General features: G+C 44.6%; 1 protein-coding gene across 3 annotated transcripts in view; it reads left to right on the top strand.

The window, feature by feature from the left end:
• The window catches only part of SEC8 (subunit of exocyst complex 8), a 150,170-nt gene that overhangs the window by 122,633 nt on the left and 14,025 nt on the right, over positions 1–13,512 (top strand). For all 3 annotated transcript variants that reach the window (XR_015541993.1, XM_087383654.1, XM_087383653.1), the window contains exons 13-19: positions 3,627–3,757; positions 4,560–4,609; positions 4,744–4,844; positions 5,101–5,213; positions 6,489–6,596; positions 6,875–7,084; positions 7,182–7,267. Coding sequence is in view for 2 of the 3 variants with exons in the window: in XM_087383654.1 (XP_087239780.1) it covers positions 3,627–3,757; positions 4,560–4,609; positions 4,744–4,844; positions 5,101–5,213; positions 6,489–6,596; positions 6,875–7,084; positions 7,182–7,267 (799 nt within the window). In the remaining variant the exon portion in view is untranslated. The remainder of the gene's footprint in view (positions 1–3,626; positions 3,758–4,559; positions 4,610–4,743; positions 4,845–5,100; positions 5,214–6,488; positions 6,597–6,874; positions 7,085–7,181; positions 7,268–13,512) is intronic.

Here is a 13,512-nt window from a genome sequence, read left to right as displayed (position 1 = left end):
CACAGAAGACCCAAGATGCTAAAGCTCCGAAATGGGCTGGTTGTGCAATCTGAACACGATATTGTGTGGTAGCTGATGCCTGAGATGTCCTTGAAGGGACGGGTGAATTACCAGGGGTTTCCATGCTTTAAGGAAGTGGCTTTCGCTGTAATTTGATAATAAGCATCAAATGACAATATGAAAGAGAATCCTTAGAAGTAGAATGGAAAGAATCCACCTGGCATAGATTTAATCTGCCAATTAGTTGCGTAGAAAAGGCCTGCAGATCACTGTCCGGAGGTCCATGTCGCAGTCCTTGCCAACCCACGTGGTTGTGTGAACCAGAAATAGGTGCCTGGTAGACTGTCGAGGTAGATAGGGGCGTGCGCAGAGGCTGGGTGCAGAAAAGGCAGATTTCATGGAACCAATCACGCTTTTCCTGCGTTGAAATCGAGGCAAATACCGGTGGGTTGCGAGGAGCAGATCTGGGCCTGGCTGGTCAGGATTGGACGGCAGCAACAGGGCGCTTTTCACAGGCTGTCTGCATCGCGATAGAGGGGCTGAACCATTGCTGAGCAAAGGCAGGTATGGTGGCTGGCGAAAAAAGGGGGGGGGGGGGGGGGAGGCTGCGTATGGCGAAACAGGCTGCTGGCTACCAAGGGCTGATTCGCGGCAGCATGGGCAGGGGATCTGGCGTTGCAGGACCGGCAGGAACCCAGGGCAGCAAATTGGCAGGGGGGGGGTCTGCATATGGCGTGGAGACATGGTGGATCCTGCGTGACCAAAATCCGTATGGTCAAGGGAGGCGAGCCTGCGTGAGAGAAATCCATACGGGCGTCAAATGGATCGTCCTTTTTCGTTTGTGGCTGCCTAGGTTGGGTGGTTGCCAAAAATTAAAGTGTGGGTTTAATTAACCCGTGGGTAGTCTAGGGTAAGACCTAAGGTATGGGGCTGGATTTTTTCTTTTTAGCCCCTCTAGGTACCCTTTTATATAAGGTGCTTGGTGCCAAAAGGTGTGTCTATTCGAAGGGGTGTGACCCTTGGAATAGGTGTACCTTTTTTAGGTACCCTTTTATATAAGGTGCTTGGTGCCAAAAGGTGTGTCTATTCGAAGGGGTGTGACCCTTGGAATAGGTGTACCTTTTCATGAAGGGGTGTGACCCTGTTTTCAAAAGGGGTGTCCCCACATGAAGCGGTGTGTTCTTTTTTCCACGATGGGGTGTGTCCCTTGGGTGAGGAGTCAAAACTCTTCATCAAAAGGTGTGTCCGATGGTGAAAAAGGTGTCTCCCTTGGTTTTGGGATAGCCCAAGCACATGAAAAGACACGATTTTTGTCGTGTCCATTCACATCAACTCGTGATGTGTGGGAGATGGAGAGGCCATTGATGACTTTAGGCAGGGTTGGCGCTAAAAATTTTTACGCTCATTCTCTCCATCTCTTCCATGCACAATGTGCACGGATATCCTTCTAGCGGAAAGAGATGTATCAGATAGGCGCCAGAAGGTGGGGGGCATTTCCTAGGCAGGAGCGAAATTTGCTCTGATACCACTGTAAGAAATCCTAGATTTACTATATTTAGAAATGTGCTAAGGAACAGAAAGGAGACTGAAATAGCAGAGAACAAGGAATAATTGTATTGCTTGAGTGTCTGTAGTGTTTGTAGTGTATCATCCATACAATTGGGCCTCTCTTATATAGAGAGTGAAGAGTCACACATGAAAAGGTGTGTACTCCAAAGTGTATGTGCATGAAGAGGTGTGTACCCCTTGTGAAGGGTGTGACCCTTTGATGAGAGGGTACATTACAATAGGAGTGTCTCTTCAATAGAATGTCTCTTGTGAAGGGTTGTGCCTCATAGGAAGTGTCCTGTCGAAAGGGCATACCCTTCCACAAGTGCCCATTCATCAAACCATCCATAAGTCTGGATATAGAGAAAGGAATACGTCATAGATCATGACACCGTACAGGCTATCAATGTGTCCGTACAGTTTCGAAAATGCAATAAATGATGTCAGTTCTATTCTCGTACAGTTGTACAGAATCCGTACAGCTGTACAGAATCCATACAGCAGGAAAACGCCACATGTGTGTGGCCGCTGCAGCAGAAAATGCTTCGAAATGCTCTGAAAATGCACCTCCTTCACAGCAAGTGCTCCAAAATGCAATTTTCATGTGCCAAATGCGAAGTTCTCGGGATGGAAAATCTTGGAGAGGCCATAGATGCTCACGGGTGTGTAGAAAACGAGCAGACCAGCAAGAATGGGCTCAAGAGGCTGCCAAACAGCTTGGAAAAGCTGTCAATGGCTGAGGGAATGGATTCCCAACCTGCTGTGATATCACTGTAGGCTAGGGCAAGCAATGGAAGCTCAAAAATGAAGAAGAGAAGACAAAAAACGAGATGTTGTAATGAATTGCTGCAAAACTAGAGAGTGGAGGCTCAAGAGAGAGCCAACATAACAAAACCCTAGGGCTAAGTGCCCTAACTGGACTAAGTGTCCTAACTGTCCTATGTGGTACATGTACTAACTGTACCAACTGACCTAATTGACTGTAACTAGGCCTACAAGGCATGTACCAAGGAATGAGTGGCACCTATGGATAGCCCATAGAATGGCCTACAGATACCATGTGAGAGAGTTCCCATGCATGTAATGCACAACAGCTGAAGCAATCTTTAACCAAGAATAGTTCACACATGAGAGATGGATAGAAAGACAATGTAGATTTGTATAAACACAGCCTGATCCATCTGACGGAAGTCTAAAGCTCCTCAGCTCTCGTTTGCTAGATGTCATTAGCCTTCCTTGCACAACTTCTGAGATGGGAGCTGAAGTAACAATGTGTCAGAATGCACAATGCCTAAATACTCTCGCGCTTTTCAAGCTATGAAGAGGGGGGAGTTACTTGTGAATGCGATCTAGATTGAGAGTGCAACTCACTTGTATATTCCATGCAATGGGCAACAACCGACCTGAGCTGATGACAAACCTTGACGCTATGGGGATTTGATGCCAAACTTGCATGCTTTTTTGGCTGTAATATTTTCTACTCATTTGAGAATGAGGGGATGAGAGAGATGATGGTTGCTATTGAAAGAGCTTCTCAAGCTAATCATCTTGGTTTCTAACAATTAAAAACTTTAGCAACGGAGAGATAAAGCTAAGATTGGCGAAAGTGGATGTGGCGGTGACTTATGGCACCTTGTGGCATCGAAAATGGTTTATGTTGTAGTTAAACACTCCATGGCCATGGTTACATTGTAAATATCTTGTCAGGGGAGTGTTTTGTCCGATTGGCTCATCTTGTTTACTTCTCTTTCATTTCCAAGTTTGGGATCCCGTTGTAGACACAAGGTGGTGATCGCATTGAAAATCTTGCTATGAATGAGAATAGTTGTGGCTACTGTTGTGTGACCATGCATTTAGATACATGCATGAATTTTTGCTCACGTTGTCTGCTAAGGCAGAAGAAATTAAGGGTGGGTACTCATCATAGAAAAAAGCCTTGTGTAATGTGCCTTTTTTAATTGATGCATATGGTGCTTCCATGTTTCAAAGGTGTTGAAAGTATTGCATGTAAATCCTGTGCAACTATTGTGTGAATATGTATTTTAATTGGAATGCTTTGCTGGTGACATATGGATCAGGTGGGGATGGCATACGGCAGGTGCACAGCAGGAGAAACACACCTGGTGCCCAGGAAGGTTATGGAACTGGCGCAGTTCTTTCGGAAAGGGGGATTTACTTGATTGCAGCAGTATACAGACCCATTCTTCAGGTAAGATCTAATGTATGGTTGGGTTTTTTTATAGGTTTGGGTTTTCTTGTAAAAAATTTACAAGCTTGGAATACTGATGGTGAGTATAATTTGGTCTACTTCTGGCATGCTGATATTGAAATAATTTTTTCTTTTTCTAGTGATGTGTGACCTCGTCAGCTATCATTTCTAAGCTTTTCACTCAGATTCGCCATTTTGGAGGGACGAAAATAAATGCTGTCGTCTTAACAAGCAGTTGTAGCTTGGGATAACCGTCCCATTTTTTAGAAGAAGCTTCACGTCTATTTTTATAACCCTTCTTCTTAAATGCTGGCCTTCATCACAATTGAGGGAGTTATAAGCGAAACTCCATATGAAGACCTTTCTATAAATGAATGCTTATGTGTGTGTGGGTATGTGGATATGAGCATGTGTGGGAGTATATGTTGTAATATAAAGTTACATAGATTTCACCCCTAAAAAAAGGGAGTATATGTTTAAACGTTATACAGTAGTCTACACCCAATGTTTGGCACGGTGTGTGGTTAAAATTGCATGATTTGATTTGTTTTTATTGAAAAATGGGGTCCTTGGATTCATTTAACACATAGTCACGAAGGTCTTTCATTCTTTGCAGAGTACGACATAACATAATGCATACATGGTCTCCTTATTTAGAAGTAAATCCTTTTATTTTTTAACAGAAATCCAGAGTGTTCATAACACATAATCACGAGGATATTTGGTGCTTTCTGCAGAGATTACAAATTAATGCATTTCTCCTTTTTCAGAAGTTGTTCCTTGATTTCTTTCCTTGGCTTAGTTTACAGATGAAGTGTTGCAGATTCTACCTCCAAAGTACACACAATTAGGGTAAGTCTGATCTTATTGTTTACAGTTGTACTTTCTTGGATACTTTTTGTTTACTGTAAATTTAGCACTCAGGTGAGGGCATTCTTCCATGTAATCTGTGAAGATTATACTACATTCATATCTCTGGAATGCAGGAATGATGGGCTTCAAAGTTTTGTTGAGAACTTTGTGAAGGACCAGTTTCTACCTCCAGTCCGGGTGGACTATCGAAATCGTGTACAGGATGCTCTTGCAAGTGAGTGTTTTTCAATAACGAAGGTTTGTGTCAGACTAAACCCAGATAGAAGGGTTCTTTTTAGAATGTTTCAAAGTGTAGGTGCTCTACTGCTTAAATTCTTCTAGTTTAGGGCCATATTGCAATTCATCATTCAGTTTATTATCTGGTTTTCTCTGGTAAAACTGGCAGAACATTCTTTATAGTACAAGTGCCAAATTTTATGTATATAGCTACTTTCAATTGGGCCATCTAATTTGTAGATGATGTTTTATAGGCCCTGCTGCCTTTCGTCCGAAGGCTCGTGCAGGGTCTCCGTATGAATCGTCAATAGAGAAAGGAAGACCAGTATTGCAGGGACCTTTAGCAGCAAGCTTTCTTGCCAATGAGGTAAAGATTATCATTTTGGGGAATTCATGGACATTCAGTTTCGTGTTGAAGGGTCACTTGTAATCATCAATTGAACATAGATTTGGGAACTTCTGCTCTCAGGAAACAGTATCCTATCTTTATATATGCTGGTGTAAGGCTTATTGTACAAAAGGTTGCATGTGGAAGCCAATTTCCTATGGATCTAATTGTGTAACTATTAATACATTGAAGCAGCTGTGTGGATCATAGTTGTAAAGTGCATTCTATGCATGATGTAGTTTATAACCTTGTGGGTGATATGTTGAGGTTAATAGCTGTAGTCTTTGTGTCACTTTTAGAGAGAGAGAGAGAGAGAGAGAGAGAGAGAGGTGTATTAACGTCTTCGGGAGCCTCGCGGGCCTATGAGACACGGTACAATAAAAAAAGTAGTAACTCGTACGAGCCGCTATGGGTCTCTCTATGTCGTCATATCTCCATCAGATAGAGGCCAATGCAGACCAGTGGATAACCAGAAGAGAGGCCCGAAACCCTGTCTCTCTTGAACGAGACATAAGAAATGTTGCTTTGTCTCTCTCTCCCCCCCAAAGTGCATAGTTGGCCTACAAGGACTCCTGAAGACGTTAATACAACTCTGTGTGTGTGTGTGTGTGTGGGGCAAATACGCCTCGAATAAGGTTTAAAGAAGGTCTTGCTGCGATTACACAATCATTAGCCGTTGCATATTACATTCTCGTAATCCCATGGTCCTCTAACCATGCTAGATTAAGTCTAGTAATCCAAGGGTTAGCGTCTAGGTACATTACACCTGCATGCTGAGCCGTAGATTATTCCTTAAAGAACACACTACAGAGTCCTTTATACATGAAATTCAGTGTAAAGAATTGCAGCTGAGCTGTTGATTATTACTTAAAGAACACACTATAGAGTCCTTTATACATGAAAATCATTGTAAAGAATTGCATGACCACATTGAAACACATTTCTTGTCTAACTGTTGCTTTTCATTATATGAACTTTCCCTTGAGATTCAAGAAGCATACATATCTATGATGGATTGTGAGGAGTGTTTTATTTTGTAAGCACTCTATTCTGATGAAAATCAAGCCTTTGTTGCAAAACTATTTAGCATGGTTGTATATTATGAGCATAATCATTAGAATGTGCACACAGTGTTAATACGTATGTTTCATGTCTCGTATTTTTCATATTTCTCATGAAAGAGAAGGCATATTCACAGCAGCTTGATTCAGTTGATGACTTGCAACTCAGACGAGGGACTATTGTGTTTGCTAGGTAGTAAGCTGGGCGAAAGCAATGCCAAAGTATGCTGGGGATTGCGTTGAGGTGGCACAAGCTCTTTTAGAAAGGACTTTGGAGCGTTGTCGTGCTGCCTATACAGAGGTACATGAGGGAACATAGATGTTTTTTCCTTGTATACACTTACTAACCAAGTTATTCATCTGGGAGACTAGGATTTCTTTTCTCATTTCAATCTCTTAGTTTCTGCTTATGGATGTTATTTCTGTTGATATCTATGAAGCATATTCACTGGTACTTTATGAATTTTTGCCACTTAGGTTTTTGTGTAGGGACACACTTTCTGCAACACTTAGAATGAACCATCTCTGTGCTAGAAAAAAAACTCAGAAATTTCAAGTTGCATTGGTTCTGTTTTCCAGGCAGTGCTGGGGAGTCTTAGCTCTAGTGTTGTTGGAAGGTCAGACGTGGAGAACTTGATGAGACAAGAGTCAGCAAGCGCACTGTTGGATGCTTCATATTTAATGCAACTTGGAAAAAACGTTTCTGTGGAGGAGCCTCTTGATGCTGATGGTCTGGAGGTCGAAATGGAGATAAACAATCTCTTACTGAGTTACCGACCTCTAAAACAGGTGAAATAGTCTTGACAGCAAGCTCTGTCTCCTCTAGGGTAGTGGTCTTTCAAGCTGTCTAGTCATTGAAGTATTTTCCATTATCCATGGTGTACAGGACCAGCTCATAAAGGATGATCACAAACTCATTTTGATGGCAGCATTGAGTGACTCTTTGGAGTATGTTTCAGAGTCCATTGAAAAGTATGTAAGCATCATCTGACTTGTTATCAGATCTGCTCATCAGGACCATAGGACACAATGTTGCTGCAAAATCCAAGGATGACACAAATATGTTAAAAAATAAATAAAATGAAAATTGGAATTCCATGAGCACCGATGATATAAGAGCTTACATTATGTTGGTTTATGACTGAATATGAAGAAAAAGAAGAAGGATGCATTGTCATCCATATATATATAAATTATATATATATATATATATATATATATATATATAGAGAGAGAGAGAGAGAGAGAGAGAGAGAGAGAGATGATCTGATATGATTGTATTAAAGTCCACGTGAGACCCTTCAGGATCTATGGGAGTAGCGATCATTATTAACTAATAGTGATCCCTTTACATCCAGTGAGAGAAAAATCTTACAGACTTATCATGTAGTGAGTACTTGTTGGGCTAGCTTGTGAGCTAGAACCAGTACCTTGTTGCGATATTCCAAAATCTCTTTAAAGTAGCTTCCTAGCTTTTTGGCTGGCTGCTCCAGCAGATTTTTAGATCTCTGCTTCTCCCATAGCCTTCTCTGATGTGCACGTATGCTCTACATCTCAGGAGTACATGCTGCTCATTTTCTACCTCTCCCGTGGGGCAGATTTTTTCCTTTGTGGGGAGCTTGGGTCTTGCCCATCTACCCCTCTCTACCTCGAGATCATGTGAGGTAGTCCTGATTTTGCAGATTAGATGTCTTTTAGACGTTGATATGTCTTCCCCGAGGTATTTCTGCATTCCATAGCTGTCCATTGAGTTAACTTCTTGCTTAGAAAACTGCATTTTTGTTCCTGATAGTTTATGTATCATTTTCTGCATCACAATCTTTCTTATTTCACATGCATCTTCTGGTATATGAGCGGTAGTTATACCCCATGATTCCATCCACTTCGACCCCTCTCTATACCAACTTGTGACTTGTGTAGCTTCCATCGCTCCTGTCGGTGTCCATGTTCTCAACTTTGTTGAGGTTAGCCATGAAATTGACACAATGCTTCCCCTTCTAGAGGTATCATACCTGTTTCGGCCAGCAGGATGGGGCAGGGTGTTTGTGCCTTAATCCCTAACTCCCCTATTGGGAATCGTTTATGTAAAGTTTCTAGTCTTTCCCAATGCCCCAACTCTGAACAAGGAAGGAATATCCCCAAGTGTAATATGTGCATCCACCCTCTGTTTGAGCTGTCTTGTCACTGGCTCTGTGTCACGATCATGACGGGGCCTCATGGTATGGGAGTACGCACGGTCTGGCTGGAAGAAAGCAATGATTGAGCTCTGAGAAGAGTCTATCAAGGAGGTGTGCTCCTGTGCCTGTGATCGAAGTAGATGCTCCCGGTGTCTGACTGCCTCGTGAATGAAGGCGGCTAGGCACCTTTGGTATGGAAGGAGAGAGAGCGGGACAATATCCTAGAACTATCTCTGAAGAGGTAATAGAAGCGTCCTTGAATCTCATAGTATACTAGGCATTTGAAAATGAAATGCTCCTTCGACTCAATTTCCTGTGTGTCGCATAATGTACATAAGCACCTCTCCTTGGGCAAACTCTCAGCCTTGCCACTCTCAATGCGAAGTCTATGTGAAGAGACCCCAAACTGCCCAATAGAGATCCTCAATGAGTGGGGTAGGTGGATCTATGTATATCTTGGTGGGTCGATAAAACCCTCCATTGTGATATATATATATATATATATATATATATAGAGAGAGAGAGAGAGAGAGTTTATTAAAGTCTTCGAAAGAACGATGTGTCTATGAGACCATGAAAAGGCCTGATACAAAGAAGTTATGTGGGTGGAGCTACTGAACGAGCATCCACTCCAATGTAGAATGCAAGTGATAAATGTTGAATGCTACATAGTCATGTCAGAATGATGATCGTCTACACAACTCTAACATCCTCATCATCAGAGCATCAAGGGGGATGAGATAGTGAGGGCATAAAGTCAGAGATAGAGTGCCGGCGGCTGTCTGCGGATGTGGTCGTATGTCGTCTCCTGGTCGTAGCTTTGCATCTGATGTAGATGGGGCCTCTCTCCCATTTAGACCACTGCATGTAGAAAGGTGCTGCATACACAATCGGTCTCACTAGTGTGTTGAAAAGCCAACCCTTCGTCGGAGGGTCTTGGAAGTGTGCCTGGAAGCATCGCTTCTCTAGTCGGGCCAGAGCACCCCGCCTTCGTGTGAGTCGTGTTGTACCTGCATGGTCATTGTGAAATCTGGTCCAATGAAATCTGGTCCAAGTATGTGTAAGACTGCACTATCTCAACTGGCTTGTCTCAAGATGTGGAACTATTGCGACGGGCTATTGCTCAGGAGGTGTTGAAGATCATAACCTTGGTTTTCCGAAGGTTAACTGTCAAGCTCTCTCTCCAACAAGACCACTTGTAATGAAACTACGAACAGCTATGGGCAGGTCCACTCTCATGAGCATGAGGGCAACCCTGAAAGGGACCATAGTATTTTTGGATGACGATCTCACGCTGTTGCAGCTGGAGCATCGGAGAGAAGGGATGATACGGGTTATGGCAGCAAGAGAGGCAGGGAAATGGGCTGCCTACAGAGATGGCAGAGTGATTATTCGAGAAAGAGTCGACAGAGGTGACAAGGGAGAAGGGGAGAAGGAAGAGGGTGAACTATGACGGTGCCAGAGCCTGGAGAAGAGTGCACAAAACAAGCTGAGTATGGCTGTATGCAACTGAAATGGCACACTTTGGTCCGACCCAGGTGGCTTCTTGGAGACATACACAGGCAGAGACATCATCTTCTACACTGAGACACATGAGAGCCTAGAGAGAGGGCTGCCCATAGTGACAGGGTACACCTGGGAGTCTGCTCATAGGAAAGAAATGAGGAGAGATAGTGGGGTGCGAGGCTCTAGAGGAGTAGCTACCCTTTTCAAAACACACTTGAGACCACTCATATCTGTGGTACGGGGAGAGGAACATGCACGTCACATGTGGATACGAGTGCAGCCACTAGATGCCTGACCTATCTTCATTGCAATATGCTATTTCCCCCGCACACGTCATCATATGCCCATGATATCACTATAGAGGGGCACATCCCTTATGAGACGATACATGAGGATATCATAGAGTTCTCCAGACAAGGAGACACCCTCCTTCTAGGAGTCAGTCAGAGGTAGGGTCCGTGTCCCAGGCGGCCTATCAAATTGGGTCGAGAGCACCATTGGAGTGAAGCAAGGCTGCCCTCTCTCACCGACTCTTTTTGGACTCTACATTGATGAGATCACATCTTTCATAGATCGCCTAGGTGGTGATGGCTCATCACTAGGGGATCTCCTCATACATATATTGTTATATGCTGGTGATATAGTCCTTATATCCTCTTCAATGGAGGAACTACAAAGAGATCTGGAGGCTTTAGAGGTGTTTTGTAGAGAGAGAGATCTGATGGTCAACCTTGGGAAAACTAAGGTTATGATCTTCAACACCTCAGGAGCAGTGACTAACTGACTCACTTTCACCTATCGTGGTGAATCAGTGGAGATAGTGCAGTCATACACATATTTGGGAGCAGTCTTCACATTACCCATCTTCACGATGAAACATGCAGCCCAGGCACGACTCACAGTGCGGCCGACCGTCATGTATGTAGCACCTTTCTGGGGGTGCGTTGGAGGAGCTTCGAGCGGCTACAGGTGACGATGGGATCCAGGATGATCCGATGTAAGCCCTCGGTTCCACATGAGATAGTACAGGCAGAGTTCGCCATGACACCTCTCCAGGCTGATGCCATCTTTCAGACAGTGACTTTCATCCATAGGGTGTGGGACTTACCCCATTGGAGACTTCTGAGGTTGGTCCTAGAGTCATCCAAACAACTCACAGAGAGCGGGGTAGACACATGGTATGCATGCATATCTACATGGCTTGCCAGGCACGGTATCCAGATGGATCGGCTTCCCCCCTTTCAGTACAGCATGGATGCACCTCCTGAGTTGATCTCGCGAGATGAGATCAACCGTATTATACAGTTAGACCTCCTTCAGCTTCACACATCCCAGACTTGGGGGAAGGACCAAGAACTCCCCACCAAGACCCAGTTCTATCGCGACCACTTCCTGAGAGTATAAGAGGAGGGATTTATTATCAAACCTTAGTATCTCGAGGATAGAGGAGTATCTCATGCACTGAGGATTGCCATTGGTTAGATGCGGGTTTCATCCCATCAGCTGAGGATTGAGGCAGGGAGAGCAGCGGATATACCTAGAGAGCAACAGATCTGTACGCTATGTATGTTGGGGGCGGTTGAGACGGAGGAGCACTTTCTTTGTGTTTGCCCAGCCTACTATGAGATTCGAGGACGCTACCACTGCCTCTACCTAGAGGGGAATGGCTTCGGTCCTTTGTCATGACTGATCCATTTCCATGACCAGGTCTGTATCGGACTCTATGTGATGGAGATGCGGTGACACAGGGCGGTGCTTCTACGACAAATCAGAGAGCAGCAAGGGGTGGTCAGACCACTATAGGACAGAGGATGTTCGGACACAGCGGCACGTCACAGACTTGTATACATTTGAGTCAGCCCCCGGACACAGTGGAGTGGAGGTAGAGGAGCTAGCCGATATGAGAGCAGTTTGGATGAGCAGCCGGCACAGTACCGCTGAGAGAGGGACGCAGAGGCCACATGTGCGACAGAGAGCCCCCAGAGTACGTTCTATTGAGGTCCGACCTATCACAGCTTTCCTCAGAGGAGACTGATAGAGATGAGGATCACTCTAGACATATCCCAAAGAGTCTAGAGAGCGAGGAGACCGCGCCCCCCACCGCAGTGTGAGACAGCTCGACAGACGTAGATACGAGATATTTTTGCAGCCCACTAGAGAGCCATCAGTGTACGAGGCTTCGGTTTCGTCTCAACGCTTGGATAGATTGATTGATATGATATGATTATGATTATGATTATGATTTTATTAGCATAGATTAGTACTCAGCAAGAGTCCTAGTGTACCCTTTACTCCAGCCCACTGAGGCTTGTATGAGTTCGCTTTTTTGTGCACTTTGTCCCGTAGGCCCGCGAGGTCTCCCGTGGACGCTAATATATCTTTCTTTCTTTTCTTTCTTTCTTTCTCTGCGGAACATCTCCATCGCCTCTAGATGTTTCTGCAATCCCTCTGATGATGATGATATGATGACCATGTCATCTGCGTACAACAGTATCTGCACCATGAAGTCAGCCAGGAGTGAACCTTCTCCACCTAGGTGGTCTACAGAGGAAGTGATCTCATCGGTATAGAGTGCAAAGAGGGTCGGTGAGAGGGGGAGACTTGTTTCACTCCGATATTGCTCTCAACCCAATCCGATAGACCTCCTGGGGCACGTACCCTTCCTCTGACGGACTTATATAGACTCATGACCCCCCAGATCATGATCTCAGGGAGCTGCAGCTCCTGTAATCTCTTGATCAGGCGAGAACGTGGGACAGTATCAAATGCCTCACAAAAGTCTACGAAGTATGTGTAGACTTTCTGATCCCTCGACTTTGCCTCCTCAATGATAGCCCTCAAGGTGAAAATGTGGTCCCGGGTGGAGTGCCGTCTCCGAAAACCTGCTTGTCCAAGAGTCCGCTGCCTATGATCCTTTGTGTGACTGCTAATCTCCCTCTCTAGTACCGACCCATATATCTTAGCCAGAGTGTGGCCAATCATAACTACTTAAAGAAGTTAAAGAAGAGCAGCCCGTACATTTTGTACAGGTTACGAGAGAGAGAGAGAGAGAGAGAGAGAGAGATTAATTAACATCCGTAGGAGGCCTTGTGGGCCTATGGGACAAAGTACGGAATCAAGTAACTCATAAAGACCACTGTGGGCCGGGGCAAAGGGCTCGCTAAGGTCCTTGCTGAGTACTAAAATGCTATACTAGTACAAAATAGCAAAAAAAGTAGCAAAATAGCATGAGGGTGGCATGCAAATATCAAGTGCTCAGAGCTAGAGTCCCAAGTCCCAAGTGCATGAACCGGCTCCACGTATCTAGGCTCCACGGTGGCTCTTTGATGAGATGCAAAGAGCTCACGTATCTGCATATGTCAGGCTGTCTCCCGTGGTGGGAGGGAGGGAGGGAGATCCGGTAACCTCTATCGGTTGCGATTTGGTCCTGAACATTGATGGGATGTCCCCAAATGTGATTTGGAGGTCCGTCCTCTGTGGAGTGTGGCGTGTCATTGGCTCTAGATCTCCACCTCACCGACCGCCTGTGATATG

Source organism: Dipteris shenzhenensis, chromosome 13 (genome assembly GCF_047967505.1).
Source record: "Dipteris shenzhenensis isolate YYH24624 ecotype China chromosome 13, Dip_SZ_1.0, whole genome shotgun sequence".
NCBI lineage: Eukaryota > Viridiplantae > Streptophyta > Polypodiopsida > Gleicheniales > Dipteridaceae > Dipteris > Dipteris shenzhenensis.
Note: the sequence above shows the minus strand (reverse complement) of the source record. Positions and strands in the feature narration are given on the sequence as shown.